General features: G+C 42.0%; 2 protein-coding genes across 3 annotated transcripts; both read right to left on the bottom strand.

The window, feature by feature from the left end:
• Window positions 1-863: 863 nt before the first annotated feature.
• aass (aminoadipate-semialdehyde synthase) lies at window positions 864-18,203 on the bottom strand. Of its 2 annotated transcripts, none has more exons than XM_018747482.2 (24): window positions 18,036-18,203; window positions 17,269-17,512; window positions 15,235-15,411; window positions 14,843-14,927; window positions 14,407-14,474; window positions 14,172-14,318; window positions 12,411-12,489; window positions 12,208-12,335; window positions 10,309-10,457; window positions 9,377-9,499; window positions 9,117-9,228; window positions 8,771-8,830; window positions 8,419-8,486; window positions 4,925-5,046; window positions 4,688-4,817; window positions 4,499-4,609; window positions 4,280-4,388; window positions 3,961-4,101; window positions 3,502-3,669; window positions 2,701-2,796; window positions 2,252-2,367; window positions 2,068-2,156; window positions 1,590-1,766; window positions 864-1,343 (listed from the first exon to the last, which is right to left on the bottom strand). In XM_018747482.2, the coding sequence occupies exons 2-24, from the start codon at window positions 17,494-17,496 to the stop codon at window positions 1,225-1,227; spliced, it is 2,802 nt and encodes a 933-aa protein (XP_018602998.1). In that variant the 5' UTR covers window positions 17,497-17,512; window positions 18,036-18,203; the 3' UTR covers window positions 864-1,224. The 2 variants fall into 2 exon arrangements, with proteins under 2 accessions (XP_018602998.1, XP_018603000.1); XM_018747484.2 differs by having other exon boundaries at window positions 17,269-17,473.
• Window positions 18,204-21,731: 3,528 nt separating this feature from the next.
• Window positions 21,732-25,455, bottom strand: LOC108931501 (fez family zinc finger protein 1-like). The gene is made up of 5 exons (XM_018747270.2): window positions 25,393-25,455; window positions 24,087-25,249; window positions 23,818-23,952; window positions 23,314-23,446; window positions 21,732-22,050 (listed from the first exon to the last, which is right to left on the bottom strand). The coding sequence occupies exons 2-5, from the start codon at window positions 24,927-24,929 to the stop codon at window positions 21,800-21,802; spliced, it is 1,362 nt and encodes a 453-aa protein (XP_018602786.2). The 5' UTR covers window positions 24,930-25,249; window positions 25,393-25,455; the 3' UTR covers window positions 21,732-21,799.
• Between the last annotated feature and the right edge of the window lie 2,003 nt (window positions 25,456-27,458).

Raw genomic sequence — 27,458 nt, 5'->3', positions numbered from 1 at the left:
TGCACCAGATGTTGGCTGAAACATATACGGCCGTATGAATGGAACAGATACATCGTTTACCCAATCATCAAACCATTCTTTGCTGTACTGCTTAACTCATGTCTTTACAAATCAGGAGTATGAAAATATTTATCCTGTACCTATGATTTGCAATGTAATCTGAAATTCCCATCTAGAATCTAAACCAGTTTCATCAACAAAGCTGCAACCAAAGCCTAATGTCTGTGTCTTTTTGCTGCTCCTGGAAATAACAGCAATGACAATTCATAACAGAACTGGATAACCCATTTTGCAAAAGAATCATTTATACCGGTTAATTCTGTCAAAGGCCCCAGAAAAGGTTTTTGAAATGTAACGATTTTTATTTTCTGTGAAATACAAAAATGTCAACAGATCACAGAGAGAACCATGCAGGCATGTGAACACACATCCTTCTTGGTGCATCATACTGTAATAATTGAGCATTTTCCAAACAGAACTCTTCATCAATATCACACATTTGAACTATAAATATCAACAGATATCCTTACTACTTGCTTCCACAAAAGTGTGGCTGGAGTTGTCTTGAATGTTTGCTTTTAAAAAGCACTTTTCAACTGACTCTAGGGGCAAGTGAGATGGCCTATGATGGGCTCAGTTTTCAACTTTGTGTTTTTGTTTAGAGCTTATAAACAATGTGACCAAAGTATTAAAGTACAAAGTGTTGTTCCTTTGTGAACACATTGTCTAAAATGTATCACAGTTAACACATTCGGTACATTGAGAATGTCCAGTCTGACTGAAATTGCAACAGTAAAACAAGAAAATATAATCAACGATAGAATAAAGTTTGATATCAATACTTTTTTTTTTTAACCAAAAAAAAAAAAAAGGGGGGGGGGGGGAAGGTTGAGGAACCCAGTCACTGAAAAATCCACACTAGCAGCTGAATGGAACCTACTGAACAAGTTTATTACAGTAACGGTATAGCTGCTGCATATTTTTGGCTCCGCTGGCAAAACCCAGTAACGTGAATCCCTTAACATTGGTGCCAAACTTCAAAATTTAGATTTGAGAAAGTAACCCATCTGATAGTGTTTCTGCATGATACCCCACTGTGCCTTAAATACAGAGAAAAAAAAATTAAAGACTGCGCACAATGTTGAACCAAGAAACATGATACCTTAGTGATCGATAAATACCCTGAAGATTTTTGGTTGTAATGCGAGGGTTTCTCTGAGGGAACTATTCAGAGAATGAACTTTTTATGGTGTATTGCACTCCTTCTGCCTGTAACCGTCTCAGAATTGGGTTGTAGACGTTCTTAGTCAAGGGCATCACCAGTCCTTTAGACTTAATTTCACCTACAGAAAAATGAAACATTACCAACAAACTTTACCTCTATGCCTAAAACACTGCTGCAGACATGCAAACTAAATCACACACTTCACTTGTCTCAGTGAAATAGTGCAAACCACAAATGGCTTGATATCCTGCAAATGTTCAAGACTCCATGCTCAGATTATGCCAAATGTCTAACCACTAGAGCCTTCCCTGACACAAGTGTGACGAAGTGGCGCTTTTTAACCGATTTACCAAGACGCACTCACCGTCTAGCACCATCCGGGCTGCAATAGCAGCGGGGTAGCCTACGGTCTTGGCCATCGCAGAGAATCCATTCGAGTCCCCATAAACCACCAGGCTGAAGTGCTTGGTCTCCAGCTCACCAGTGGAATGTCTGATTCCCACATCGTTCCTCATGACGATCAAATCCCTCTCTCCCTTCTCTGCAGATGTAGCACATCACGTCCCGTGACTGCACTTTTACACGCATCTCTTTCTGAAATACCATAGCTGCAAAAACATCTTCCCAGAACTGTACCGACACTTTGTTGATAGATGGTCAGTAAATGGTTAAGTAATTGACTACAAACTAACAGTTACCCATTTTTTTTTTTTTTTAAAAAATCTTCTCTGGAAAGAAAAAAAATCCCCATACAGCAATTTGAGAGAGAAATGTTCTCCATGAGGAAAAAAAAAAAAAAAAATAAAAAACTGATGGAATCATGATCACTCCTGTGCCCTTACCAAACATCAGTCTGGACTCTAGGTGCTTTGTGACTGCAGCCAGAATTGTGTCAGCATGGGGTACAGGTTCTCTGCTCAGCATGCCAAACCTAATTGGTCAAAGAGAACAGGTTGTGGGCAGAGATTCCACTTTCATCACACGGCAGTGCCATTACGAACCGGAAAGGCAGTGTGTGGGTCTTACCACTTGAGCATCTCCATCCGGTGGTCATCTCGTCCTACTCTATCATAAACCACCTCCTTGAAGGCGTCGCTGCTAATAGACGGCGGTACTCCGATACAGTGGCAAAGCAGCTCTTTCTGTGTGAAATGACAGTGCAAAAAAAAAAAAAAAAAAAAAAAACGACAACCACAAAAGAGGATCAAAGATTGAGCAAAGAAAACCACAGCTAAGCCAAAACTAAGCCTCAACCACACTGAAACATGGGCAGTTTCCAGTAATTTCATCATTTTTTTTAAAAAAATAAATAAATTTTTCCAGTGAGTGCAAAGGAATACATCACTGAACACACTCCTTAAAATCATTTTAATAATAAATGAATTCACATGAAATGGGAACAGTCAAATTCACAAGTTATGCACAAGCTGCAAGGACAGACAATAAGGTCTGTGCTGGAGGAAAACCATCTTTACCCAGGAAACGGGGGATGCAGTAGAACTGAGCATCGGGCATGGCTCTGTGTTCACCAGTCCCAGTTTCACAAATCCACTCATAGCATTGCAGAATCCCTGCAGATCAAGCCAGAGTCATCTTAAATAGCTTGACTTTTGGACATTGGGTCACTGGTTCAGTTATCAGCAAAAATGTGCAACAAGATATCAAAAAAAACAGTAATAAGCTGTGAGTATTGGGTGGTCCAACCCATGGCAGGAAGTAAGAGTATCATGATAAAAAGCTGCCACAACCAGCTTCTGCCTTAATTGAATAATGACAGCCAGCTCCCCCCTCTCAAGCACAACAGGGGGGGTAATGTAAAGGCAGCTGGACTGACTGAGAACTTAGAAAGTCATCATCATCATCATCTGGCTGGGAGGAGGACAACAGACTTTGTGCTGCCTTACGCCCAGAAGGGCCTATTTCCATTTGTTTTGGTTTCTAAGTAAATCCTCTTATGATTTAAAGTTCTTTTGTCCTGTGCCTTAGTCCTGCCTTGTGGTTGCCTCTACCCCACAGCTGACCACATAATAAAAGTTTGACCCCCAGTATGGAGGGGCACCAGAGCAGCCATCATTGATAACAGTGAAACAGAAGTCAGTAAGTTTCAGTTTCACTGGTTAAGACTTAAGCCAACACTTACATGAAATTGTCCCAATGATAACGTCAAAGCACGGCTGTGTTTTAACTGTCACACAGGAGTCAGAGAATTGTAATATAGAAGTATTTGCATAGTAATTCTGGCATTTCACTGGAGATTCATGTCTGCAGAAAACTACCTTAAAGCGCAGTGTCCCACGGATGAGTGTGTGGGCCGACTCTATCCCGTACGGCTTGGCATACTTCGTGCTGTCCCTGTTTGGGAATCCCTCCAAGTTAAAGCCAGGAAGGAAGTCCAAGGGAGTCACAGAATCCATCAGTGCTCCCCCAGGGGGGATACTGACCAGCTGTGTGTTAAAGGAAACACAAAAAGAATACCATACTGCAGTCACACACACCCCATGGCTCTAACTATTAACCCCCCCTCTGCTGCTGCACTGACTGCCTCCTTACTGTTCATGGTGCTGTCTCTGTTCTAAGCAAATTTTTTCCCCCTCATTTGTCAGTCTGTAGTGACCACCAACAGCAAAGAAAACAGCCTATAACACGTGAGCGAGAAAGTTATTCAATACTGATTCTATCCTACAGAGCCCGACAAGGTGGGAGACATGGAAAGTTAGCGGTGAGAAGGAATTGACCTGGTTGTCCTTCAAATAGATGGCAGGGCTGATGGTGTTGAGCAGTACACCATACGGACTCCAGCTGAACTTATATCGCAGTGGGTTTTCTGAGCACTCTGGTGCTGGCAGACCGCCGCAGAATGAGCTGTAGGACTCCACCTGTATTTACCATTGAAATTAAATCATTACAATTAAGTCAAAAAACAGGCATCAAAACCTTAATAATGTATAATCAGTTTGTCATTTTCTTAAAGGCATGCCACTAAACAATACTGAGACAAAAATTGCTCAATTTATCAAAGGCATTTGCAAACAAACACAGAACAAAGATACATACAGTGCACCCATCCACCTTGGCCTGGTCAATGCACTCCATTGCCAACATGTGGTCAATACCTGGGTCAAGTCCCATCTCATTCACAATGGTAATGCCAGCCTCCTCAGCACTGCACAGTCAATCACATCACACACATCATATGCAGCACATACATGTTTCTTGTAAACTCAGCTGTGGTGCAACGTGAAGGCATACTTCATATTACACCTCACTAAATACCTGTTTTGAAGGTCCTTCACAGCTGGACTGAGGTAGCTGGCTGTCAACATGTTCACTTTCTTGTTTATGCAGTGCTTGGCAATCATGGGGTGATGCACATAAGGCAACAAACTATGGGGAAAATATTACTGGTTTACTAAAAACATTGGTTGGGGTTCCAAACATATTTTCAGCATTAACATTCCTCACCTGATGACCAGGTGATGGTCTTTGATTAGTGACTCAAGGTGACTCTCCTGGCTTGTCACATCTAGCATAATTGGAATGGTGTTAGGGTACTTCTTGGCAAGCTCCTCAGCCTGGCTCAACATCACTGATCCTGAGGTGCACAAACGGGTTTCATTTAGTTGCTGTTTTAACACACTAGTATCATCCACTATCACCGATGCCCTTAAGCCCTCTACAATCTGGCTATGCAGTCCTTACCTACGGCGACCTGAGTCCCAGGGTCTCGGGTCAGATACTCAATGACTGGGCCAGCCACGTAGCCGGAGCCCAGCAGTAGGACACGGTTCCTGCCGCTCACCTTCAGAATCTGTGCATGCTCCCTGAAACCCAGACAGAACCGGAACAGCTTCTTTCTCATAACCACCACATTACCAGAATCAAAAGAAATCTGTATCAGTGATGCTGGTCATTGTTAAAACAAACACTTTCTATTTGAAAAATGTAGCACAAATACATGAAACTGCCAATAAATTCTGAAGAAAAAAAGCAAACATGCATATTAGGCATTCAAGCAAGTGGTCAACAAAAACAAGTCTTACAGCAACACAAAGATGAATGGGAACTGCTACTGCACCTCAAACAGTCAAACTAAAGAGAACCCTTAACATTATTACATACAGTGAACATCTAATCAACAGACTAATTAACATAATTGGATCAGACAGGGTACTCGCAAAAGCATTCAATAATTTTTAACCAGCAGTGCAGGGATTTATCCTTCAGTAACTACAAAAGGACTACCAATATTACCAAGGAAAACAAATTATAGATGGGGCTTTCAGATTTTTTGTTTTATATGTATACACACACACACACACACACACACACACACACACACACACACACGAAAAAAAAAAAAAAAAAAGTACACCCTCTTTGAATTCTACGGTTTGACGTACCAGGACATTTAAAAAAAAAAAAAAAACCCATCTTGTCCTTAGCAGGTCTTAAAATTAGGTAAATGCAACCTTAGATGCACAACACGTCATATTACACAGCGTCATGATTTATTTAACAAAAATAAAGCCAAAATGGAGGAGACGTGTGAAAAGCTATGATTCAATAACTTGAAGTAACCATTTTCTATATGATTATCAGTCTCTCACATTGTTGTGGAGGAATTTTGGCCCACTCCTCTTTAAAATGTTGCTTCAGTTCATTGAGGTTTGCGGCCATATGTTTATGCACAGCTCTCTTAAGGTCCCGCCACAGCATTTCAATCGGTTTGAGTTCTGGACTTTGACTGGGTCATTGCAACACCTTGATTCTTTTCTTTTTCAGCCATTCTGTTGCAGATTTGCTGGTGTGCTTGGGATCATTGTCCTGTTGCATGACCCAGTTTCAGCCAAGCTTAGCTGTCGGACAGATGGCCTCACATTTCACTCTAGAATACTTTGGTATACAGAGGAGAGTTCATGGTTGACTCAATGACTGCAAGGTGCCCAGGTCCTGTGGCCGCAAAACAAGCCCAAATCATCATCACCCCTCAATCACCGTGCTTGATAGTTGGTATGAGGTGTTTGTGCTGATATGCTGTGTTTGGTTTTTGCCAAACGTGGCGCTGTGCATTATGGCCAAACATCTCCCCTTTGGTCTCGTCTGTCCAAAGGATATCGTTCCAGAAGTCTTGCGGTTTGTTCAGATGCAACATTGCAAACCTAAGCCATGCTGCCATGTTCTTTTGAGAGAGAAGAGGCTTTCTCCTGACAACCCTTCCAAACAAACCATACTCGTTTAGTCTTTTTCTAATTGTACAGTCATGAACTTTAACATACTAACTGAGGCCTGCAGAGTCTGAGATGTAACTCTTGGGTTTTTTGCAATTTCTCTGAGCATTTCACAGTCTGACCTGGGGGTGAATTTGCTGGGATGCCCACTCCTGGGAAGATTGGCAACTGTCTTGAATGTTTTCCACTTGTAAATATTCTTCATCACTGTAGAATGATGATTTTAAGTTGTTTGGAAATGGCCTTATAACCCTTCCCAGATCAATGGGCAGTAACAATTGCTTCTTTAAGATCATTGCTGATATCTTTCCTCCTTAGAATTGTGTTACCACACACCTGAATGCTCCAGACCAGCAAACTACCAAAACTTCTGCTTTTATAGAGGCAGTCACACTTGCTGATGATCAATTAATCAAGGGCATTTGATTAGCAGCACCTGGCTGCTAGTTACCCTCTTAATTCCTACAGAAGCAGTACGCATATAGTTTTTCCACACATGGGTTCTCCATTTTGGCTTTATTTTTGTTAAATAAATCATCACACGGTATAATGTGTCATGTGTTGTTCATCGGAGGTTGTATTTACCTAATTTTAAGACCTGCAAAGGACCAGATGATTTTTTTTTATGTCCTGATACGTAAAACCATAGAATTCAAAGAGGGTCTACTTTTTTACATGACTGTATAAACAGACAGGCAACTACCAAATGATTGCTTTTTTTTTTTTTGTAAGTCAGATTTTTCTGTAAAATTAGTTGTAGTAGCTAGGCTAAACAAATCTAACTCCATAAACAATGCTGTTGGAATGCATTACTTTTCAAAGCCGATAAACACTGGCAAAATATTTTATGTAAATCTATATCTGAATTAATATCACAATTTCAAACTGATTCAGGTAAAGTTTTCCATTTTAGCAATGAACACCACACTGAGTTACCACCTACATTATCAATAAGCTGCATTTATCCGGAAAGTTTCAAAAACTAACCATAAAACTAGAAGAAAGAGCTCTACGATTAAAGGGCAGGATTATCTTGTTACTACACAAGATGAAGGTAATTGTTACTGACATAAAAAAAAATCTGCTTTAAAACACAACCACTAAATGCAATTTATATTTATATAAAGTTTTACACAGCACTTAATTGATGAGTTACATATAAACACTCAATCTACCACTCAATATATGTGAACATGCATGCTACAGTAATGGTACAGATGACCAAAAAAAAAAAAAAAAAAAAAAAGTTGGGGGGTGAAAGGGGGAAAAAGTCTACCGGAGAGAATGCATTCTCTATGAAGACAATTGCTGCAGCCATGCAAGGCGGAAGTCACACCAGCACCATGTGGCCCAGGGCCTAGAGCCTGACACCTGGGAAGCGGCGGCTACAGGACTGGATTAGAGAGGGTGCCCCTGTTGGGGGGATCCCTTTGGAGAAGCAGCAGGAAAAGTGCAGATTGGTACAGAAATACAAGTGAAGAAAGTGGACAAGGCGATGTCCATTTAAAACTACGCACTACAGCTGTACTATGATTTTATTTGGCTAATTTTTGCTCTAGCATGTCTATGCTTTTTTCAAAAAAAAAAAAAGAGTAACTTCCAACACAGCATTTTTATGTTGCAACTGCTATACAGCAACTGAACTAATTTACCTGTCATGCAATCTTTGGAGGGCTCTTCAAACAAATTTACCATAGCCATGCATTATATTAGAGTGTTACCAAAAAAAAAAAAAAAAAAAAAAGTACATTTTCAAATGTTAAATGAATACTATGAAATTGGAACAAAGCACTCAGGACCTATTCAGGTTAACACATACTGAACATGCCAATGTCTTAAAAACATTTATTCACAAATTAAACACATAATGCAACAAAAGATCATTTTATAGCAGAGCAGAAAGACCAAGACCATTCACCCACTATGTGAATAAGCACAGGAAATCTACATTTAAGAAAACTGTACCTTTTCTCCCGAAGACGTTGAATGTACTCAAATTTTGGTGTAAGTTTTCCATTTGATGCAATGACAGCCTTAATTTGAAAATTAAACATTTGTTAGATAACTGCAATGCTGACAAGAAAGATTCAAAAGTAATCCCATCTTTCAACACTGGGACACTGGAAAAAGAACTTTCTACTGAAGGAACTCACAGGGACCCCTGGAGGTGCTTCAACAACCCCAGTGGAAAGAAAAAGATTACTGCACCACAATTCCTCTTTGTAGACATTACACATTCATAGACATTACTGTTCATAAGGTCTGATCTTAAAACTTCATCACTTCAATTTTTTTAAAGTCACAAAACTGCACTCACGTCTCTGACTTGTGGGCTGAAATCCTCCTGGTCTAGAGGTCTTGTAGCATCAGAGGGAAGCTAAAGAGCAAACCCACAGTCATGCAATTGACTGGTAGAAGTAACATCTGATAAACAGAGAGACTTACTTTCAGTTGCACTAGGACACCTTGCATGAGGCCCTCAATTTTACTGGAGTAGGACAGGTTAGAACACGTAAGAAATTACATTCCCATGGAACACTGGCAGCTAAGACCCTCACTTACCCTCTTGCCAACACTACCCCCTTCTGCCCATATTTGTTGCAATGTAACCTTTAAACATTGGTCTTGGTGCCTTTCACTCGACATCACATTGCATCTCTCACCATCTCCCAGATGTAAGGAAAGAGTCGATCCCCAAAGTACTCTGTGGCCTCAATCGGAAGCTGAGCAGGAAGGTTGTCGATGGAACACATCAGAATGCCAGAGCCTTCAACACTGCAGACAGATACATCACCTTAATGTAATTAAAGTTCATGTATCTACTGATCCACAACAGAGAATCTTCTCATTTTTAAAAATGAAAAGAGATGAATTTCTCTCATGTAGTCATTGTTAATATTGTTAAGATTTCCTTGTTATGTACCTGTCGTGATCTATATGCTGGTTGGCATCATACATACAGAAAGGCTTATCGATAGTGGTGCACTCTGTCATGAACTCGATGGAGCCACCGGCATCAGCTGAAATGTCACAGATTGCCAAAAATCTAAAAAGCAAAATAAGCAACAGAGCATCAAGCCACAAAGAGTTTAGGGTATCCATTCACAGTGCAAATTTAGGCCATAAATCATCTCTTCATCACTGTCATTCTGGGCCAAACCAGTTTACCACTTTGTCAGAACAATCCGTTACGCATTTTCATTTTTCTTCTAAGCACTTTAAATTATGTTTAACAGTTTAATTGATAATGCCCATGTAGTAAAGTAAAAACCAATTAACAAAAAACTCCTTTATAGGAGTGGTATTTAACAGATCTATCCAAATCATGTTTTAGTATACTTTTTCATATTCTGGAATTTACTGTTATGGCAAACCCTGACCAAGTTTTGACATTAACATAAGCAAGCAAAATTTTTGTAAGACCTGAACTTCAGACACACAAGTTACAAGAGCATTTACACATTTGGGGCAGATGGAAAGTATCACACCTCATCTCAGCTTCAGCATACAGGACCTCACCGTGCAGAATTAATGAAGCTTAAAATGAATCCTCTTTAATAAATGGATCAGATTAACAGGCCTTCTTGGAGTCATTAAAACTTCTTAATATTTATGCAACTTCAGTGCCAATGTCCTCATGTATCCAACACTATTTGTACAATTAGTTGCGCAAATATCACAACCATTATTCATTGAATTTTTTTTTAAATACAGAAATCAATGTAGAAGATATTTTTAAGGAACATTTCATCACACATTCATGATGACCTTGGCACTACTAAAGAAATTAAACAGGTAAATGGGTTAAGGTTCACCCTGGTCAAGGACCAGGGTTACAAAACAAGGCCTGCTCACCGGTGAGGCAGTTCTGGGGAACCCTCTGTGACCTTCACGGATGGTTCAACTGGTCGCATCAGCCTCTGCGCATCCAGCCGCCTCAACAGACGTGGAGTGTGGGGGTCCCAGTAGATCCCGTTTATCAAGCAAGTGGTGTATGGGGCAATCTGATAACGACAGTATCACGCCATCATGTCATGAATATTCAAACAATACTGTGATGCAATTTCCCAGTGAACACACAACTTCAGTACAATAAATAACAGAACAGGTACCGATATTTTGTGTCACCACTCCCTGGACTACAGAGTCAGAAGACTTTCCAAGTTAAGCAACAGATGTGTAATCTGTCTTTGTACCGCAATGAATAACTGAGCTCCAAAGGAACAAGCCAAACTAAATATTAAGAGAGGAAAATGTGGACTTTCAAGGCATGCAGCATGGAATAGGGCATCTCTTTCTGAGGCTGCATTAAAAAAAAAAAAATCCTGAGATTATATTGACGTGAGATTGTGTGGAGGAAGAGAACATCTGGCTGCAGAAGCAGGTGTCCACGATCAAGCAGTGCCTACAGTAGTTACAAGTTTGATTTGTTTTATTCTTTTATGCTATAATTATGTTAAAAAACCCCACTTTATGACGATTCTAAATATGTGTTTATATTTAGGATCGAAAGCAATAGCTGCTGGAGTGTACTCTCCTTATGATTTTCTTTACCTATTCTTCACTGTATTATTCATCATGTCTTTTCCTTTACTTAATACTGTAAACTGCATGCTGTATAGTCTCTGTAATTTGGTAATTTTCCAGAGAAACAGGGAGACACTGAAAAGCCTAGACAACCTTGTGTTTAAAAACACAATGTTAAATTTGAGGCTGTATTTAAAATATGACATAATGGGGGGTGAGCACATTTACATCTATTCATTCAGCAGACGCTTTTCTCCAAAGTGACGGAAATCTCAGAAAATACTATTTGCGCATTCTGAGAAAGACATAGTTGCAGACATGCGATTAAGTAGTTTCTTTCCACCCTATGCACCAATGATCATCACACAAGTAGCTGCACACGATTCCTGATCACCTTCCTACAATTTTTTTTTTTGAGACACACAAACATTTACGTACAATTACAGGCTATGTAAAGGCTTATCCAGGCAGTATCATACAGTCAGACATAGTTTGCCTTGTACTCCTTTAAGTTCAAACCTCAATTAGCCCTTGCTTGGCAGTTGGTCATCTTAACTGGTCATGGCCCTCACTTGGCCTATCCAAACAACATCACCATGTTCAGCGAGTGAACTTGCTTGCACTGTCGTCTTTGATTTTGCAGTACGCCCTGTGTGGTGCTACAGCGCACTGGGTCTAGAGTTTGAGACCTTCGGAAATGTTTGTTAATAACACCATATGTCTGAGAAGCAGTCTTACACAAAATGCAACAGACAGTAGAGAGACTAACACAAAACATGGTTGAATCCTGTGCAGGTCACTCCCAACCACACAACTCCTGTCTACAGTCAGCTGCCCCAAACATACACCCCACAATGTACAGCAAGGCAAACCTAGAACCTATGAGAACAAGAAAACTCTAAAATGTACAAAAAGTCTTAGTGCAAGAAGATACAAGGGAACTAATTCAGCTTCACCCTCAGCACTGTCACAATCTGTATGTTTTTCGTTTGTAAGCGTTTAAGTACAGCTACGAGTAAATAACAGTAACGGTGTTCATTTTAATGGAATTTTGTAACATTTTTGCATAGATGGGTGTGAGTTTTGGCATTGGGCAACATGTTTTTACCACTGAAACTAAAGGTAATGATGTTTGAGGATTTGTCGTGCAAAGGACTTTTTCAGGAACAAATGCCCTTCCCCTGCTGGAAGACTGTTTAAGCACAGAAGTGGGTATGGGGTACTCACGCTGTCCCGGAAGTTGGAGGTGTAGCGCTCAGGGTGCTGTTCGTACTCAATTGGGTCATACAAGCCATCGCTCTTTCTCACCAGGTGGTGGTGACGGCTCAGCACTGTGGCGTACACTTTGGTCGTATCTAAAGTTTGAACAAAAGGTCATGAGAAACAAGCCAACTGGTACTGTGAGCACATGGTAGGGGGAAAAGGTCTACCTCCATGTTTGGAGACTTCTGGCAACTCGTGGGGCTCCACAAACTCACATGGAAGCTCATTAATTATTTCTTGGGCACCCTGAAAAGTTGCAACAAAGGACACTACTAAAGAGTTAAATGGCAAACATGCTTTTGCTTGCAGTATCTAAAGTGGTTCCTGTGTTTACAGGCAGTCCCCAGAATGCGAACAAGTTCCGTTCCTCAGTCTGTCTAAGTTGGGTTTCTCTTTTTTTACGCAGACTAAAACAGTTAGTCAAATGTTTGTCTTAGTCTATAGCATATCGTGTACTTTTCTATGTATAAAAAAAACATTAAAGAAGCACTTCTAGATACACTAAAATACCTTTAATATGAACGATGAACCTCGGTGCAGCAAGTGGTAGGGAATGAACTAGGTTTGCTTGAGACTTTCATGTCTGCAGCTATGTCTCCTTCTCTCAATGTAATGCATAAATTGTACTTTTGCTGAGATGTACATCACTTTGGACAAAAGCGTCCGCTAAATGAATAAATGTAAATGTTAATATAACAATACAGTAATAATAATGAATGTAACTGCAGAACTTATAATAGAGACAGATAAATGCTACTACAGTATTTATAAGAGAGGGGGGAAGAGGAGAGAGTGTATAAAAAAAACATTAAAGAAACTAATGTTCGCTTTCCCAATGTTTGTTGGCATTTCACCTTTTTCCAATCACTTTATTATTTTCACTTTAATTTCAATTGTGTGTGTGTTACTGTATTTGGCTTTCACTGTAAAAACAAAACAAAAAAAAATTAAGCCAAGCAGAGTAACACACAAGAGATGGCGTTAAAAGCAACGTGGTCTGTGTCATACTGAGCAGGCAGGAGACTGAGGTGTGTGTGTGTGGGTCCAATTGCGGGATCTTTGTCGGTACGCAAGGGAGCAGGCGAAATTTGTGGTTGGGGACAGGTGTCGGTCAGTCAATGCACAAATGTAGGTCTTGGGAAGAATTCCATGCCATGGTTGAGGAGGCGATGCAAGTGTTGAGAGCCGTGGACGTCAGGAGCGTGAACGACGGATTTGAAAGGATGGATAGGTTGTTGTGGGTTCACTTGAGAGTGCTGGAAAGACGGGTTTCTCAAATGAGACTCCGCAACCAGGGTGTGAAGGTGCGGCTTCTTTATACCCTGCTGCTTTGATTTCGGGCAGGTATGGGCCCTCGGGGCAAGGTTGTAGGCATGACAGTCCGACCGAAAAAAAAAAAAAAACCCACACAAAAAAAAAAGTTTTTGTCCTACCTCATAGGAAGGTGATCAGGAATCGTGGACATTCTGATAAAGTTTTATGCAGCTACTTGTGTGATGAACATTGGTTCATATGGTGGAAAGAAACTACCTAAGAATCTTGAGTCTGCATCTAAGTCTCTTTCTGCGAATTTAATGCACACATTGTACTTTCTGTGAGATGTACGTTGCTTTGGAAAAAAGCGTCTCCTAAATGAATAAATGTGAATGTAAAGCCTATTATATTAAAAAATTTTAATTGCATACAATTATTTTAATAACAAACGGGCCCTACTTTGCGACGCGCAACAAAATATTGCGCGTCTACAGCGGTTTGTCGGCCCGGGGGTGCGTGAGCTTAAAAAAAAAAAAAAAAAAAAAAGCAGGGGTGGTTCATAAATATGGGTTTACGTGAGTCAGACGTTCGTAACCCAGGGACTGCCTGTACTGACAACCACAGTTATGTAAACTGGCCGGTGTGGTGTGTGGATATGTGCCAAGTTGGCTTACCTTTGAGACATTCCCTGTTCCAGTGAACACAAAAGTTAGTGGTCCAATTGACTTCGGCATCAGGCCCAGTGAAATTTCGTACCCACAATCCCTCACTGCCTGCACCGCCTGGCTGACGTTCCTGTAGTTGTGGGACATGCCAATGTGCTAAAAAGTGACAAAATTAGGAAACATGGTGCAGAGTATTCATGAACTGAAAAGGTAAACAAAAATTAAAACTGGCAATCCAGTTTACCATAAAAGGAGTGTGATGTCCTAATGCCAGGAACCGCAGGCCCAAACCATGTAAAATATTAATCATTCCTGCAAAATAGTAAAGGAGTTAGGCACAAATACCACAAACACTAACCACAATGTGTTTAATCTGCCATAACAATAACAACCATTAGTTAGTGAATGACCTGGTCCTCTCATTTTCTCGTTACATATGGAGAAACTATTCAAATTTGGAATATAATATGTGCCATTCATCATATTCTCTTTGCCAACAAATCACGTGGATTATGTGTAAGTATTTGTCAAGCATACAGGTGTGCAAGAATTCTTTATGCCAATTTGTGACTCTGATGTCTCTTAATAGAAGACCAAAAATCAATTCATTCCATCTTCTCCATTACGGACCATCACCAATCTTGATTACCAGAAAAGGAATGTCAGCAAGACACATTTACCTGCTACGCCTGCCCACTGACCAAAGGCCACAATGCGGAATCCATTGGAATCCACCATCTTCTCATAATCGATAAGACGAACTTCCTAAACATTATTAGCAGCATAAAGGGTAATTAGCAGCATAAAGGGTAAAAAAAAAAAAAGACTGTCATAAGAGTTCTTTCAACAATATTTACAGAAGAACCACTGTTAACCTTGAATTATACTTGTGTTTTTATAAACACAAAAAATTTTAAAGCCACGATTTTTATGCAATTATATCCCTTGTCACGTCATTTTTTCATTGCTTTAATAGTTTTTAAATCTGTATTCATATCACATTTAATTGCTTTCATACAATTGGTGTAAATGCCACTTCATGTATATAGAAAATATAAATTTTGCTGCATACTTTCTTGAGGATATCATCAAGCAGCCCCATGTTGGCCTCCTGAGCTTTGATTGTGTGAGAAAAAAATGCATAGGTCTTTCGTGGGAAAACTTTCTCCTCCGGTGGCCTCTTGACCCCAATTATCAGTGAAGCCTCAGAGATGTCTTCCTGGATAATGGCACCTGCTTTTTCATAATACTTAGATAAACCAGAAGGAAGAGACACAGAAACATAATTTTGATGTAAACACAAACATTCACACAGATACAGTCTGATGCTGAAGGTCAAAAAGTTCAGAGCATCTACTCTAGAAGTGTACTAAATCCAAACATCCAGGAGAACAACTTTATAACCATCACCATCTTCAAATTCAGTGTGCAATATGTAAAGTTCTATAAAATAACACATTTCCCTTTACTCACTTAGCAGATGCTTCTTACAACAGGCAAAAAGCACCACATGTAGACACATGATTCTTAGCACACAGCCAGTTTCTCGTACTACCGTTTTTGTTGGCACAGGATGAGCTACCCACACAACTGAGTACGAGGGTGATCCTAGCGGATGACGCAATGCAAATTTTCGGATGGGTTGTGACATGCTTCTTGAATGTTGAAAGGGATTCTGAAATTCAAAATCCCTCACCAGCGTTGATTTTGTGGACAGAAAATCAATCAGTCAGGACTTTCATCAATCAGTATAAACAGTGCTGACCATGTAAGTGGAAGTAATGTTTTTATCATTTCCAATGAGTCAATGCTCCATGCACCCTGAAGATCTGCCGTCAGTCACTGCTGAACTGGACACAATGTTCCTTCATATTTCTCTTTCCGTTGCAAATCTCACCTACTGCTGTAGTTCTCTTGAGCAAGGTACCTGGATTTGCTACAGTAAAAAGAAAAAAAGAAAAAAAAAAAAAAAAAAAAAAAAAAAAAACACTACCCAGCTGGATAAATGAGTGAATTATTGTAAATAACTTAACATCCTACATTGTTTTGGAGAAAAGCTCCAGCTAAACTGGGTCTATTGACGGTGCTGCTCTCTCCCTATCATTAATTTCTTGTCTTTTCGTGGGGTATCCTCACCATAATTTGGAACTCTGGGATCATTATAGACCTGGAACCGATCAGACTAAGACCTGATAGCTTTAAGAGTGTTGTTCTCCAGGACTCTCTCGTTGGACTGTTTGCTGAGGACAGAATAAATATTAGCCAAATCTCCCAGTAGAGAAGGAACACCACAGCTGAATCCTTCGCCCTTCCCTATTAGGAAGGAACTACACGATAAGATCCCCTCTGTAGCTCTTTTCAGGTCTGCATTTTGACAAAAGTCTGAATTCACGGCTCAAAAGGACATTGTCCCTATCTTGCAATGTCCAGTTCACCGCTGGACATTTTCACGCCTTGTTTTTTTTTTTTTTTTTTTAAAACATGTGGCCTCAGAAGAGGCTTCTGCATCTCGGCACCCAAATTAAATCGGCTTCTCACTGCACACCACATTCCACTCTCATTTCTGCCCCGTGCCCAGAGTGACAACACCCTGTACTCCTTTCTGCGTGACCTTGTCGTACCAGTTTTTGGGGGGGAACTGAAGAATACGCCTATGCGTGAACCCCGTGCCAAAGCAGGGAACTCAACCGAACGTCCACCGTCACAACACGCACGTCCAAAGGACGGAACTGCTGAAGTGCTGCGGTTCAATGGTTCATTTCAGAGACGCCAACTTTACGAAGGTGGTACTGACCATTATTCTGTTTTTCACCTGAGTTCTCAATACCCTGGAAAAACACTGAGTGCCAAGCATAGTAAGGTAGCTGCGTGTGCGCACACACACACACACACACACACACACACACAGAGATATACTTGTTGTCCTTATCAAATGTCCTTTTCCTCAAACAAAACATTATTGTGTATTGAGGGTGATTCCAACTTTTTTGCTCTGCAGCGTGTACAAGATGATCACGATTCCCCCCTAAATTACGAGGAAGAATTCGGAGGAGCCCAGGCTAATCCTATCGTTTCCTGAACAACTCGGGGCCGCGCGCGGACTCACTTTCTCGTGGATGGCTCTCCTGTTGGAGGGTTGCACGAGAACGCAGTGCCCGGCGTTCGTCAGCTCCTTCACGTGACGCGGCGCGAGCGGCGCGCGCCTCTCCCACACGTTGATGTCCTCGCGCCGGATGGCCATGACGCGCGCCGGGCCATGGCTCCAGCGCTGGCCCGAGACGCAGCCTCTCGTCCAGCTCCACGGACGTCTTCTAAGCCGAAACATGACATACATGTTCTTTCCCTGCCGGCTGACACCGGCGGGAAAGCAGACAAGTCAGCGAGGCCGCACACGTCTCAACCCTCAGACATGTTAACAAACCTAAAAGCGCCGTGAAAAGATAGTTCAACGACTAGCTACTAGTGGTTAGCAGTCTGTCGGGATAGCGGGATATTCTATCGGCCATCCCCCATTGGCCTCATCCACGGCGCGCATGCGCGACCTCTTCGCCACACACACGTCCACTTTACTAACTGAGAAACCTGACAACGTCAACGACAGGCTTTTAAATTACGTCCATGCCAACCAGTGCTATTTCTCACTAACAAGTAAGCCAGGGCTTCTAGGCTGGGTCTGCGTGTTGTATTTAGTTAACTGGCTGGCTCATTTTTTTCCGTCGACGAAATATATTTATTGTCGAAACGTATTTCAAATACTTATCTTCCTTACTGCTCCCAAGTTTTAAGTTACAGCTTGATACCTCATAATTAAGTAAGTGTTCGTGATTATTCAAGGCAACATAAATCCACGTTTCCATAACCCAAAGCGGTTACCTCGGTGTTCACCTCCTCTTGCCGTTGCTTTATTTGCTCCAGTATTTGCACATAGAGCAGTGGCGCGAACCCCCGGAGGTGCGCAGATAGAATGCGCTGCATGTAATTCGAACGATGTAGTAGGCGAGACCAATCAGCTGAGATTGCGCACTCCATTGATCCCAAATCAGTTCCGCTACTGCACAGCGCGCACCAATAATATCTGCGATGCTACTGTGGGCACCAATCCCCTGTCAGGCCGGGGGAGCCGCCCCTCCTCTGTCCACCAATCCCCTTCCACATAGCGCCGTAGCCTCCGCCCCCTATCCTTGGAGCAGCTGTCACGGTGTTGTGCCAGCTCTGCGCGAGAATACTCGGAATACACTGTTCTCTCCGCGTGTTATGCACATCCAGTACGTTAACGCAGTTAACCAGCAAGCCAAACTCGATTCTCACGAGCCAGGATATGAGCGCCTTGCTCCTTTAAATTATTGTCTCCAAATGACAGGTAAAAATGCAAGTGAAACTAACAGAAACAGTAAAAGAAACTTAGTCTAATTACAACAAATCGCTATGTATATAATAACCAGCGGCAGTTAACTCATTCACCGATAGCACAGTTAACTTAGCATGACACAGCGCGAACTCACACGCGCGTTTCACAAGAACAGTAACGTGGGGTTACGGCCGCTGAATAAACAAACAGAGTTTACAGAGATTAAACTTAAAAGCAAGTAAACATCTTAACCAGTGATTGCCAGTGTCTGCAAGAACTTCACAACTTACAGTTATTTTGCTTCCACGGGCGTAGGAAAAAACACACAGAACTCAGACGCTTCCACTAACTATCTATGCCTATCCTGACAGTGCATGGAATTACCACACGTGAACAAATCGCGTATCGACGTATTGAAATAAAGGTTCCGCTCAACAAAGCAATTAATCACATTGAACATTTCTTTTCTTTTTTTTTTTAAATGAACTAAACAAATCTGCGGGCAGAACACGGAATACTTGTCGTTTCTGCGAAGGAATGTCTTATATTAGGAAAATATTGTCTATATTTTTGCCCCGTGCATTTTGATATTCTAAAAAAAAAACTTGCTCACAGAAATACATCCATAACACACGGAAATGTAAGCATATGGGCCGTATTATGGCGAATTTCTATGCAGGTAATTACAGTTGTATGGAAACGAAATACATTTTAGGGACAACGCTTTATTGTTCATAAAATATCATCATTAAACCTTATGTAGGTTATTCCTTTGTCCAAGGACTGACATTGCTGAGCTACTTACAATGATCCATCTATGTACTGTAGCTGGCTATGTTTTACTTGATAAAGTAAGTTAGCTGATAAGTTACCTTGCTCAACTCAAGCATATTAACTATTAGCAGTGCCATTGATTGAAACCCCCAGTCTGATAAGAATGAAAATGAACCGCTGTCAACGCGTTTTTACATCCAGTTAAAATTTAAATTTGAGCAACAACTTGGCAATTGAATAAAACAACATTACCTTCATCACCCAGTGTCTCCGCCCCCGCCCCGCCAATAAGATTCCCGAGGTTTTTTTAGCGAGAGAAAATAACCTCATCAAGACCATGCAGTCCGTGCCGCCGCGCGTGCCGTGGGAATTCCACACCCTCTTTTCTCACGGGCCGGGAACCCACGTCCCACTCCGCTACAGGGCTCGCTGGCGCTGCCCACTGCGGTTTTACCTCCCTCTGGCGTCAGTGCACACGTTTGCTGGAAAAAAAAAGAAAAAAAAAAGACATATTTTCCCCATACACATGCAAAATGCTTTTCTACATCACATAAAAGACATGCATAAAGAAAAACAAATATATACAATCTGATAATATAATTAAGATAGTAACACTTCATATGATCATATGGGAGTCCTGTATGCAATACTGCAAAAGCATTATAATTTAACTAAACTAAAGTAACAAAACCAATTTATTCAGTTTAATCGTATCTCCATAATTGTTCTCTTATTTACATGGATCTTATCTCGTTCACTCAGAATAATTTGCATACATACCTGGAGATTGTTTTCCATTTTAGTAAGTGTAAGAAGGTGTCAGGGTAAGACAACAAGGCCCCCTTCGAGGAACAGGTCCGCGATGAGCAAGTCCAGGTCAGTGTGTTGCATGCTGCTCACGTGCGCTTATAAATATGACATCATCATCCAAACCAAGTCTCAGTTGCAGAGTTTAGCTCATTGTGACGTCTGTTACCCTAATTTTAAATTCATTCAAGTAAAAGATTTGAACTACAAACACAATCTTGTTCCTGGAGTGTTTAAGACGAATTAATGCAGTAATAATGATAAATGATAGCGCTCTTTGTCTAGTTCAATGAAACGCGCACGTTTGCCCTCTTGTGTCACTGTACTGCGGGACTGTAGACACGGGTTCTACCTTGATGAAATTCCCGCATTAGTCCACAAGAGGGAGATACTCACATCTCTACTATATTATCTTTCATCCTGTTTTTAAACAAGCTACCAAAATGAGCTTTTCCTTGTTTTTTTCAATATGTACCTTTGTCACAAAGAAATAAAAATGAAAACAAGAAAAAAAATTCAACGGCTCACACTAAATCCACACATAAAGCTAATACTGATGTCCCAAAATTAATCATACACTGTTGTCGCACAGAATTAAAATGCTTTTTCAAAATATGTTTTAAATCAAAAGTATCGTTGTGTAAAATAACCCAAAATGGGTAAGCATATATTACTTATTAAAACCTATAGAACAGCATTTTTAACTTTAAACGTTAACTTTTTGTTTTACTTTTAGCGTAGCTCATTTCTGAATTGTGTTTAGATAAAATAATTCAATGATTAAAACTGTCTCGGCTGCATTTTTTTTAAAGAAATATTTGATCTCAAAAAATCGTCGGGAAAAAATTAAAACCAATCATTTCATTTTCTTCCGTTCTGAGCGCAGTTTCCACCTGTATCTTGGTTTAAAGAAGCGTCCTTTAACAATAAGCGATAGAAGCGGTGCAGAGCAGAATGATTTTATTTTAGAAGACATCTGTTCTTCTGATTTTTGTTATGGTAAAGCGTATATTAATAAAATATACCAATGCATGTATCTGATAGAAACCAGACCATAAGATAATTGTCTTATTCTAATCAGCAAGGAGAAAGATGAATAAGACACAAAATAACCAATGTTTATTATTATTATTGTTTTTGTTATTATTAATAATAATAAATTATTCCCAGTATTTAACATCTTTTTATGAATGATCTGTCTTTTCTCCCATGAACGTGATTCTGTGCTGCGCACAACACTGCAATAACTGGGATTCGAGCTGAAGACGCATAACGTCACGTTACCTGACAAAACGTCGACGGGCCAAGTAGTGAATTCTGACAACTTATGATAACCATATAAATAATAAAGAAAGGAACTCAGCAATCACTCCACAACCATCGATAAACTGTCTCTGTATATTCATAGTTTAATCTTTCTTTTTTAAATTATAAGATTGCAATCTAAATTAAATATAAAAAGTTTAAAATCCGTTATCCTGAGATAAGAAAAAGAAATGAAAAACGACAATGGTGAAACTGATTTTTGCGTGGAAAGTCTGTAGATTTTTGTTGTTGTTGTTGTAACTACGGGTAGAGTCCACGGTATCACGTCGCACAAACAAGTCAGTGGTCGCATGCATGGGCGCGCGGGAGGGTGGATGGGCGCCGCGGGGCGGGGGAGGGGGGGGGGCGTTAGCGCGCGACAGCGATAACGAGGGGAACGATCTCACGGGCCCTCGTGGGCTTCCTTCTTCGCGTGGCACGGCGCGGGCACGTCGTGCAGTTTCCTCACGTGCTTCTTCAGGTCGAAGTTCCGGCAGAAGCCCTTTCCGCACGTGGGGCACGTGAAGGGCTTCTTGTCGTTGTGCGTGTGCATGTGGAAGGTGAGGTTGTACACCTGGTGGAAGGCCTTGCTGCACACGCTGCACTTGAACTGCTTCTCCCCGCTGTGCGTCAGCTTGTGGTTCTTGTAGTTACCTAGAGGGATGAGCGCGAGGACGCGCGCGCGGGCCAAACTTTTAGTGTGGCCACGCGACACATTCAGTAGTAACTGTGGTGAACAGAAGTACGTCGCGCCACACAGTATATATATATGTACACATTTCTAACATCTAAGCAAGCTGATTCGTGAATGTATTTTCTTCACAGCAGAAGAAAACTGCGTCACAACAATATGTAAGGAGACAATGTGTCCCCGGAAGGTGCAAATACATATATGATAGTGGTGAAGTGCCAAGTGGCGCCAGGGCACGTGCTCACAGTGTTTCACAGCCTGGGCAGCGCGGTAACGCAGTACAGTACTGCACTATTATTGCACTGTGACGGTGACCCACCGACTCTTCCAGAATTTACTGCAAACGCGAATGACTGAGTGACTGATAACTTTCTGGCTCCGGGACAGTGAAACACTTGAGCAAAGCGACATTCTGTACTTGTGGAGGGAGAAGAATTTATTTGTCGTGCGGGTCGCTGCAAAAACCAGCATTTTGGAAGCGAAGGGTTAAGAGTAACCGCCCCACGAGAATGTGGCCTGCGGTTCAAGGGGTGTATAGAGGGGGCAAAGCAACTCTTGTGTCACTGATCTATTGAACAGATTAATTAATTCATAGCTCAATTAATCCTTCTCCACCTTTCCTTGTGTCCCCTCACCTTCCCGCAATATATGAATTGAACACCAAACTTCATTTTTGTACTAACAGCGATAAACTGAGAGTAGAAGTAAACCATGGAAGTTACACTATTCTGACATAGACCTACCTCATTATTATATTTTACATATTTAGCAGACACTTCTCCAAAGCAGCTTCCAATGAACTCTGTGTAGTGTTACCAGCCCACACACCTTATTCACCAAGGTCATTTACACTGCTAGAGACACTACTCACAATGGGTCACTCATCCATCCATCGGTGGAACACACACACACACACACACACACACTATGAGTGAACCTGAACAGCATCTCTTTGGACTGTGGGAGGAAACCAGAGCACCCAGAGAAAACCGGAGCAGACACGGGGAGAACATGCAAACCCCACACAGACTGACCAGGGATCGAACCCACATCCTCTCGCACCACCCAGGCGCTGTGAGACAGCAGCACTACTAGCTGTGCCACCATGCCGCCCATTATTATTATTATTATTATTATTATTATTATTATTATTATTTTTATTATTAATATTATTATGCATTCAAGTAGAATATTACCGGACATGGAACCTGTGTCCGTTTTTTTACCTTTCTGGTGAAATCCTTTGCCACAGAATTCACACACGAAGGGTTTGTATCCCGCGTGGATCCGCGTGTGCGTGTTCAGCGTGGAGCTCCTGTTGAACGCTTTCCCACACTGGTTGCATTTGTGTGGTTTTTCCTGCACAACAAACACTCGCTTTGAAACTGGCTGCACGCGCTTTCGAAAAACCAGTCACGAGTTACATGTATTTCATAATCGGTGTTTTAACCCAATAATGACGAATAGTGATTTTTTTTTTTTTTAAGAGTAAAGTTTGACACCTGGCTCAGTAGGTGGCGTAGTGTTTAGGGTTGCCACCTTACAATGTAAAGGTTTCCAGTTCGAATCCCACTCCAACAGTGTCTGTGATGAAAATCGTGAGCACGGCGGGTAAATCGTCGTAAAGCAGTTTTTCTAACAAGGTAATTCGCTTTGTGGAGCCGCGGCGACACGGAACATTTATGATTCAGCACTGAAAATCATCATGTGCTCAGGAACGTCGTTATTACCTGGGTGTGTATGATTTTGTGCCGACACAGCGTGCTCGCCTGGCGGAATCCTTTGCCGCACACTTTGCAGACGAAGGGTCGCGCGCCGGTGTGCACGGGCATGTGTCGCGTGAGGTTGTAGTGGGCATTGAACACCTGTGGATTGGAGCACAGCGTCACACTCTGAGCTCGTGCACAAGAATGGGGGGAAGGAAGGAAGAGGAGCCGCCGTCGCCGCCGCCGCCGTCGCCGCCGCCGCCCCCCACCCATCACCCCGCGCGACCCCGTACCTTTCCGCAGACCTCGCAGGTGAACACCTTGGGCTTGGCGCCGGGCGACGCGGAGCCGCAGCCCAGTTTGGAGGAGCTCTTGAACAGCTTCTCCTTGACCAGGTGCTGCAGCTCACTCTGGGACAGGTCCTTGTAAGCCACGCCGCCGGGGGGGTACCTTTCCACGCACGGGCCTAGTTTGCTCTTCTCCGCGAGGAAGGCTTTGTGGCGCCCGTGGATCGGCGAGTTGAGGATGTAGGAGGCCATGGGGTGCAGGTTCAGGATGCCGGCCGGAGGTCCGCACGACCCTGCTTCGGCGCAGTTCAGGTAGCACACGGCCCCCATCGCGTGGAAAGGCGACTGGTTTATGACCCGCGGCCGAAAAAGTTTGTACTGCGCTACCGAAGGGTTCGGAAGCGGCGCATGATGATCTGGGAGGTCGCTTTTGTAACTCAAGCCCACGTTCAGCAAGTCGTTCGGGTTATTATAGGAGGAAGCATCGAAGTGGCTCGGGTCCGACCCACCGGCGTTCAGCTTGTTCCCAGGTTCGTAGGCGAGAGGTACGAAAGGGATCATGCAGTGGAGCGGGGACGAGCTCAGCTGGATCACCTGCTGCTGCTGCTTTGGCTCCACTACTTTGTTGAGGGGAGCCTCGAACGCGTCTGGAGAAGACGTGGACGTGGACGTGGACGTGGTCATGGACACGGACCTGGGCTCCGGCGTCCTGGCCATAATCCGCTCGATGGAGAAAGCCAGCGGCTTGCTCAGGGCGATCACATCTTCCCCGCGGCTCAAGTGTCCGGTGACCGAGGGAGAGGTGAATATTCCTGCGGGGTGGTGGTACTGTCTGCCCTGCGTCTCCATGGCGTGACTGCGCGCGCCCTCGCTCCGGCTCCTTCCTTTTGCTTTGCTTTGGTTCTTCTCAGCGAGCGACTGGAGAGCGCATCTTCTGCGAGAGCCGCGCGTCCCCGCCGAGCCCCCACAGCTCGCGCTGCCCCGCGCTCCCTCGCGTAGCGTCGCGTTGCGCTGCGTTACCTTGTCTCGTCTCGTGTTGGGATGGGATGGGATGGATGGGACGGGATGGGCTGGGTTGGGTTGGGTTGGGTTCACTCCGGACAATCAGCACTTTAAGTCCAACCCCGCACCGCTCAGCGCACGTGCTGTGTCACCTCTCCAATCGTGTCCTTGTGCACGAGAGAGGGGGAAGTAGATAATTGCTCAATTCACGTAACTTTCAGTCAACACAAACTTCTTTTTTTTAACTATTCTTCTGCGCCGCTGTTACGACGAACCCCCCCCGCAAAAAAAAAGAAAAAAAAAAACTCACCGGCTGCATGAGTGAGATGCTTCTTATTGGCAAGGCGCCTCGCGCTGCCGCTCAGCGTGCGGCGAATCCCGACGTCCCCTCGCGGGTTCGAATGACATCATTATGACTCGCAAGGGCTGGCGCGAGCCCCGCGGGTTTGGACCGAGTCTCCTCGACATTTGACACATTTCGATTTAGTGTCTTTTCACATCATTTACTGTACTTTTTTTCCACGTGTCTTAGTCACTTCTTGCACGAGTAATACAAACGGAAATAGTTCATATTTAAATTAGTTTGAACAATTTTTTTTTTAACTGGTAGTAGTATATTATTATGTTATATAGAATATAAAAGAAATTCAAAGATGCACATATTTACTTAATGAATTAGCTGACCGTTAAGGAGATTTACATATAACAAGAAAAAAAAAAGCACGTCACATTGGATTGGTCTGTGAAGAACTACTTATTATTAGGGTTAATTCCATTTCTATTTCTTACTCTAAACTTAGCTTTTATTTATGGGTGTAATAAATAGTACTGTGTATGAGAACATTTTTTATCAAAAATAGTTCATGCTTCCCTCTCGCCCAGAAGGGACACGAGTTACAATTCCTCCGGTTTTCTTAGACTGGGGGTATTATACTACTACAGTATTTTGCTAGCGCAGTACAAGATGCGGTAAAGCGCTCGAACGCGGTTCCGCGAGCGGAGATGAAACAAGAGCGACAGCAGCGCGACGCGCAGCGCTGAGCTCTGGTTCACTGGGAGGGGAAAATGCTGGAGAGAGGAAAGAAACAAGTTTATGAGCATCCAGTTTGAAACAGCGCGTCTTCTAAGTCATTTTATCCACGTCGTTTTAATGGTCAATTTAAAGAACTGCGAGTATTTTAATGATCTATTACAATGTGAACCAGTGTGTCTGTGAGAAAGGAATATGAAGATATTTCAGAGGTGCAGAGTAACAAAAGAATCATGCTATGATAATCATGCATGAGATATAACTAGCTAAAATTATTATTATTATTATTATTATTATTATTATTATTATTATATGACTGATATTATCGTTCCTAACTCGACTTTTTATAATGAAAATGAACACTTGTTGGATTCATAGTTTCCTATTTTTGGTATCGATAGTAAAGTGCGTCTTTTTGATTTATGGCATTTGTCTAATTTGTGGCCCAGATTTTTTATGACTTCAGCTGTATCTTTCAGACGAAGTGCTGTGAACGTGCAGACAAGAAGTACTAAATATTAGGATGCTAAAATATTAGTTTTCTTCGAAATTGTTCGGGAATGTTCATGAGTCCATCATGTACCTCCCTCGGCTGGGCATTAAATATTTTTTGTGATCTTATTGGCGATCATTTCATTTTTATACAATTTATTTTACTGAGTGTGTGTTTGACCTTAGGTATTTACTCTATGGATTATACACTAATATCACTAAGATTATTTTAAGCAGTCAGTAAAGCTAAACGAACGGCGGTGATGCGATTTTCTCGTTTTTACAGTGTTACATTTTTCACAAGGAAAAAAAACTGTGTTCCTTTCATTTATAACGTTCGGCTCTTTGTGTCATACACGCGAACACACATTGTCATTATATTAATAATACAGAAGTAACCCTTAACATTCGGTTATGAATATGCTGTATTTTTCGCTGTCCGCGTGGCCCTGGAGGTGGAAACTCGCGCAGAAGCTGGACGAACTGAAGTATTAAAACGCACTAAGCCCGAATTTACATATTACATCTCTCGTTTAAAAAAAAAAAGAAAAAAAAAAAAACCTCTCGGGCAGCAAAAATTGAGAACCATTTGGAATTCAAAGACAGAGAATACTTTCTTACAGTAAAATAAGTGTGTCATTTCCCTGAAAGTTATTTCATGTCGAACGGGTTTCATTAGAATAAATAAAATTCACATTTTATTTCCTCCCCCCCCCCCACAGTATAAGGATTTTATATAAAGACAGTTTTTGTTTTTAAGTGCGGGTTCTTGTGTCACTTCTGACCATGCGTTTTAATCATTTTACAAGCTCTTAGAAATGAGTATTTCAGCCCAGGTATTTACTGGAGCCCTT

Source organism: Scleropages formosus, chromosome 2 (genome assembly GCF_900964775.1).
Source record: "Scleropages formosus chromosome 2, fSclFor1.1, whole genome shotgun sequence".
Taxonomy (NCBI): Eukaryota; Metazoa; Chordata; class Actinopteri; order Osteoglossiformes; family Osteoglossidae; genus Scleropages; species Scleropages formosus.
Note: the sequence above shows the minus strand (reverse complement) of the source record. Positions and strands in the feature narration are given on the sequence as shown.

What these genes read in the sequence shown, in the direction of transcription:
- aass (XM_018747482.2), bottom strand. Translation starts at nt 17,496, where the DNA reads ATGTATGTCATGTTTCGGCTTAGAAGACGTCCGTGGAGCTGGACGAGA. An exon ending in CCAAGGTGGATGGGTGCACT is followed by an intron (nt 4,102 to 4,279) that starts GTATGTATCTTT and finishes TGGTAAATACAG; the next exon opens with GTGGAGTCCTACAGCTCATT. An exon ending in CGGATGGAGATGCTCAAGTG is followed by an intron (nt 2,157 to 2,251) that starts GTAAGACCCACA and finishes TTGACCAATTAG; the next exon opens with GTTTGGCATGCTGAGCAGAG.
- LOC108931501 (XM_018747270.2), bottom strand. Translation starts at nt 24,929, where the DNA reads ATGGAGACGCAGGGCAGACAGTACCACCACCCCGCAGGAATATTCACC. An exon ending in CCTGCGAGGTCTGCGGAAAG is followed by an intron (nt 23,953 to 24,086) that starts GTACGGGGTCGC and finishes TCCAATCCACAG; the next exon opens with GTGTTCAATGCCCACTACAA. An exon ending in CAAAGGATTTCACCAGAAAG is followed by an intron (nt 22,051 to 23,313) that starts GTAAAAAAACGG and finishes TCATCCCTCTAG; the next exon opens with GTAACTACAAGAACCACAAG.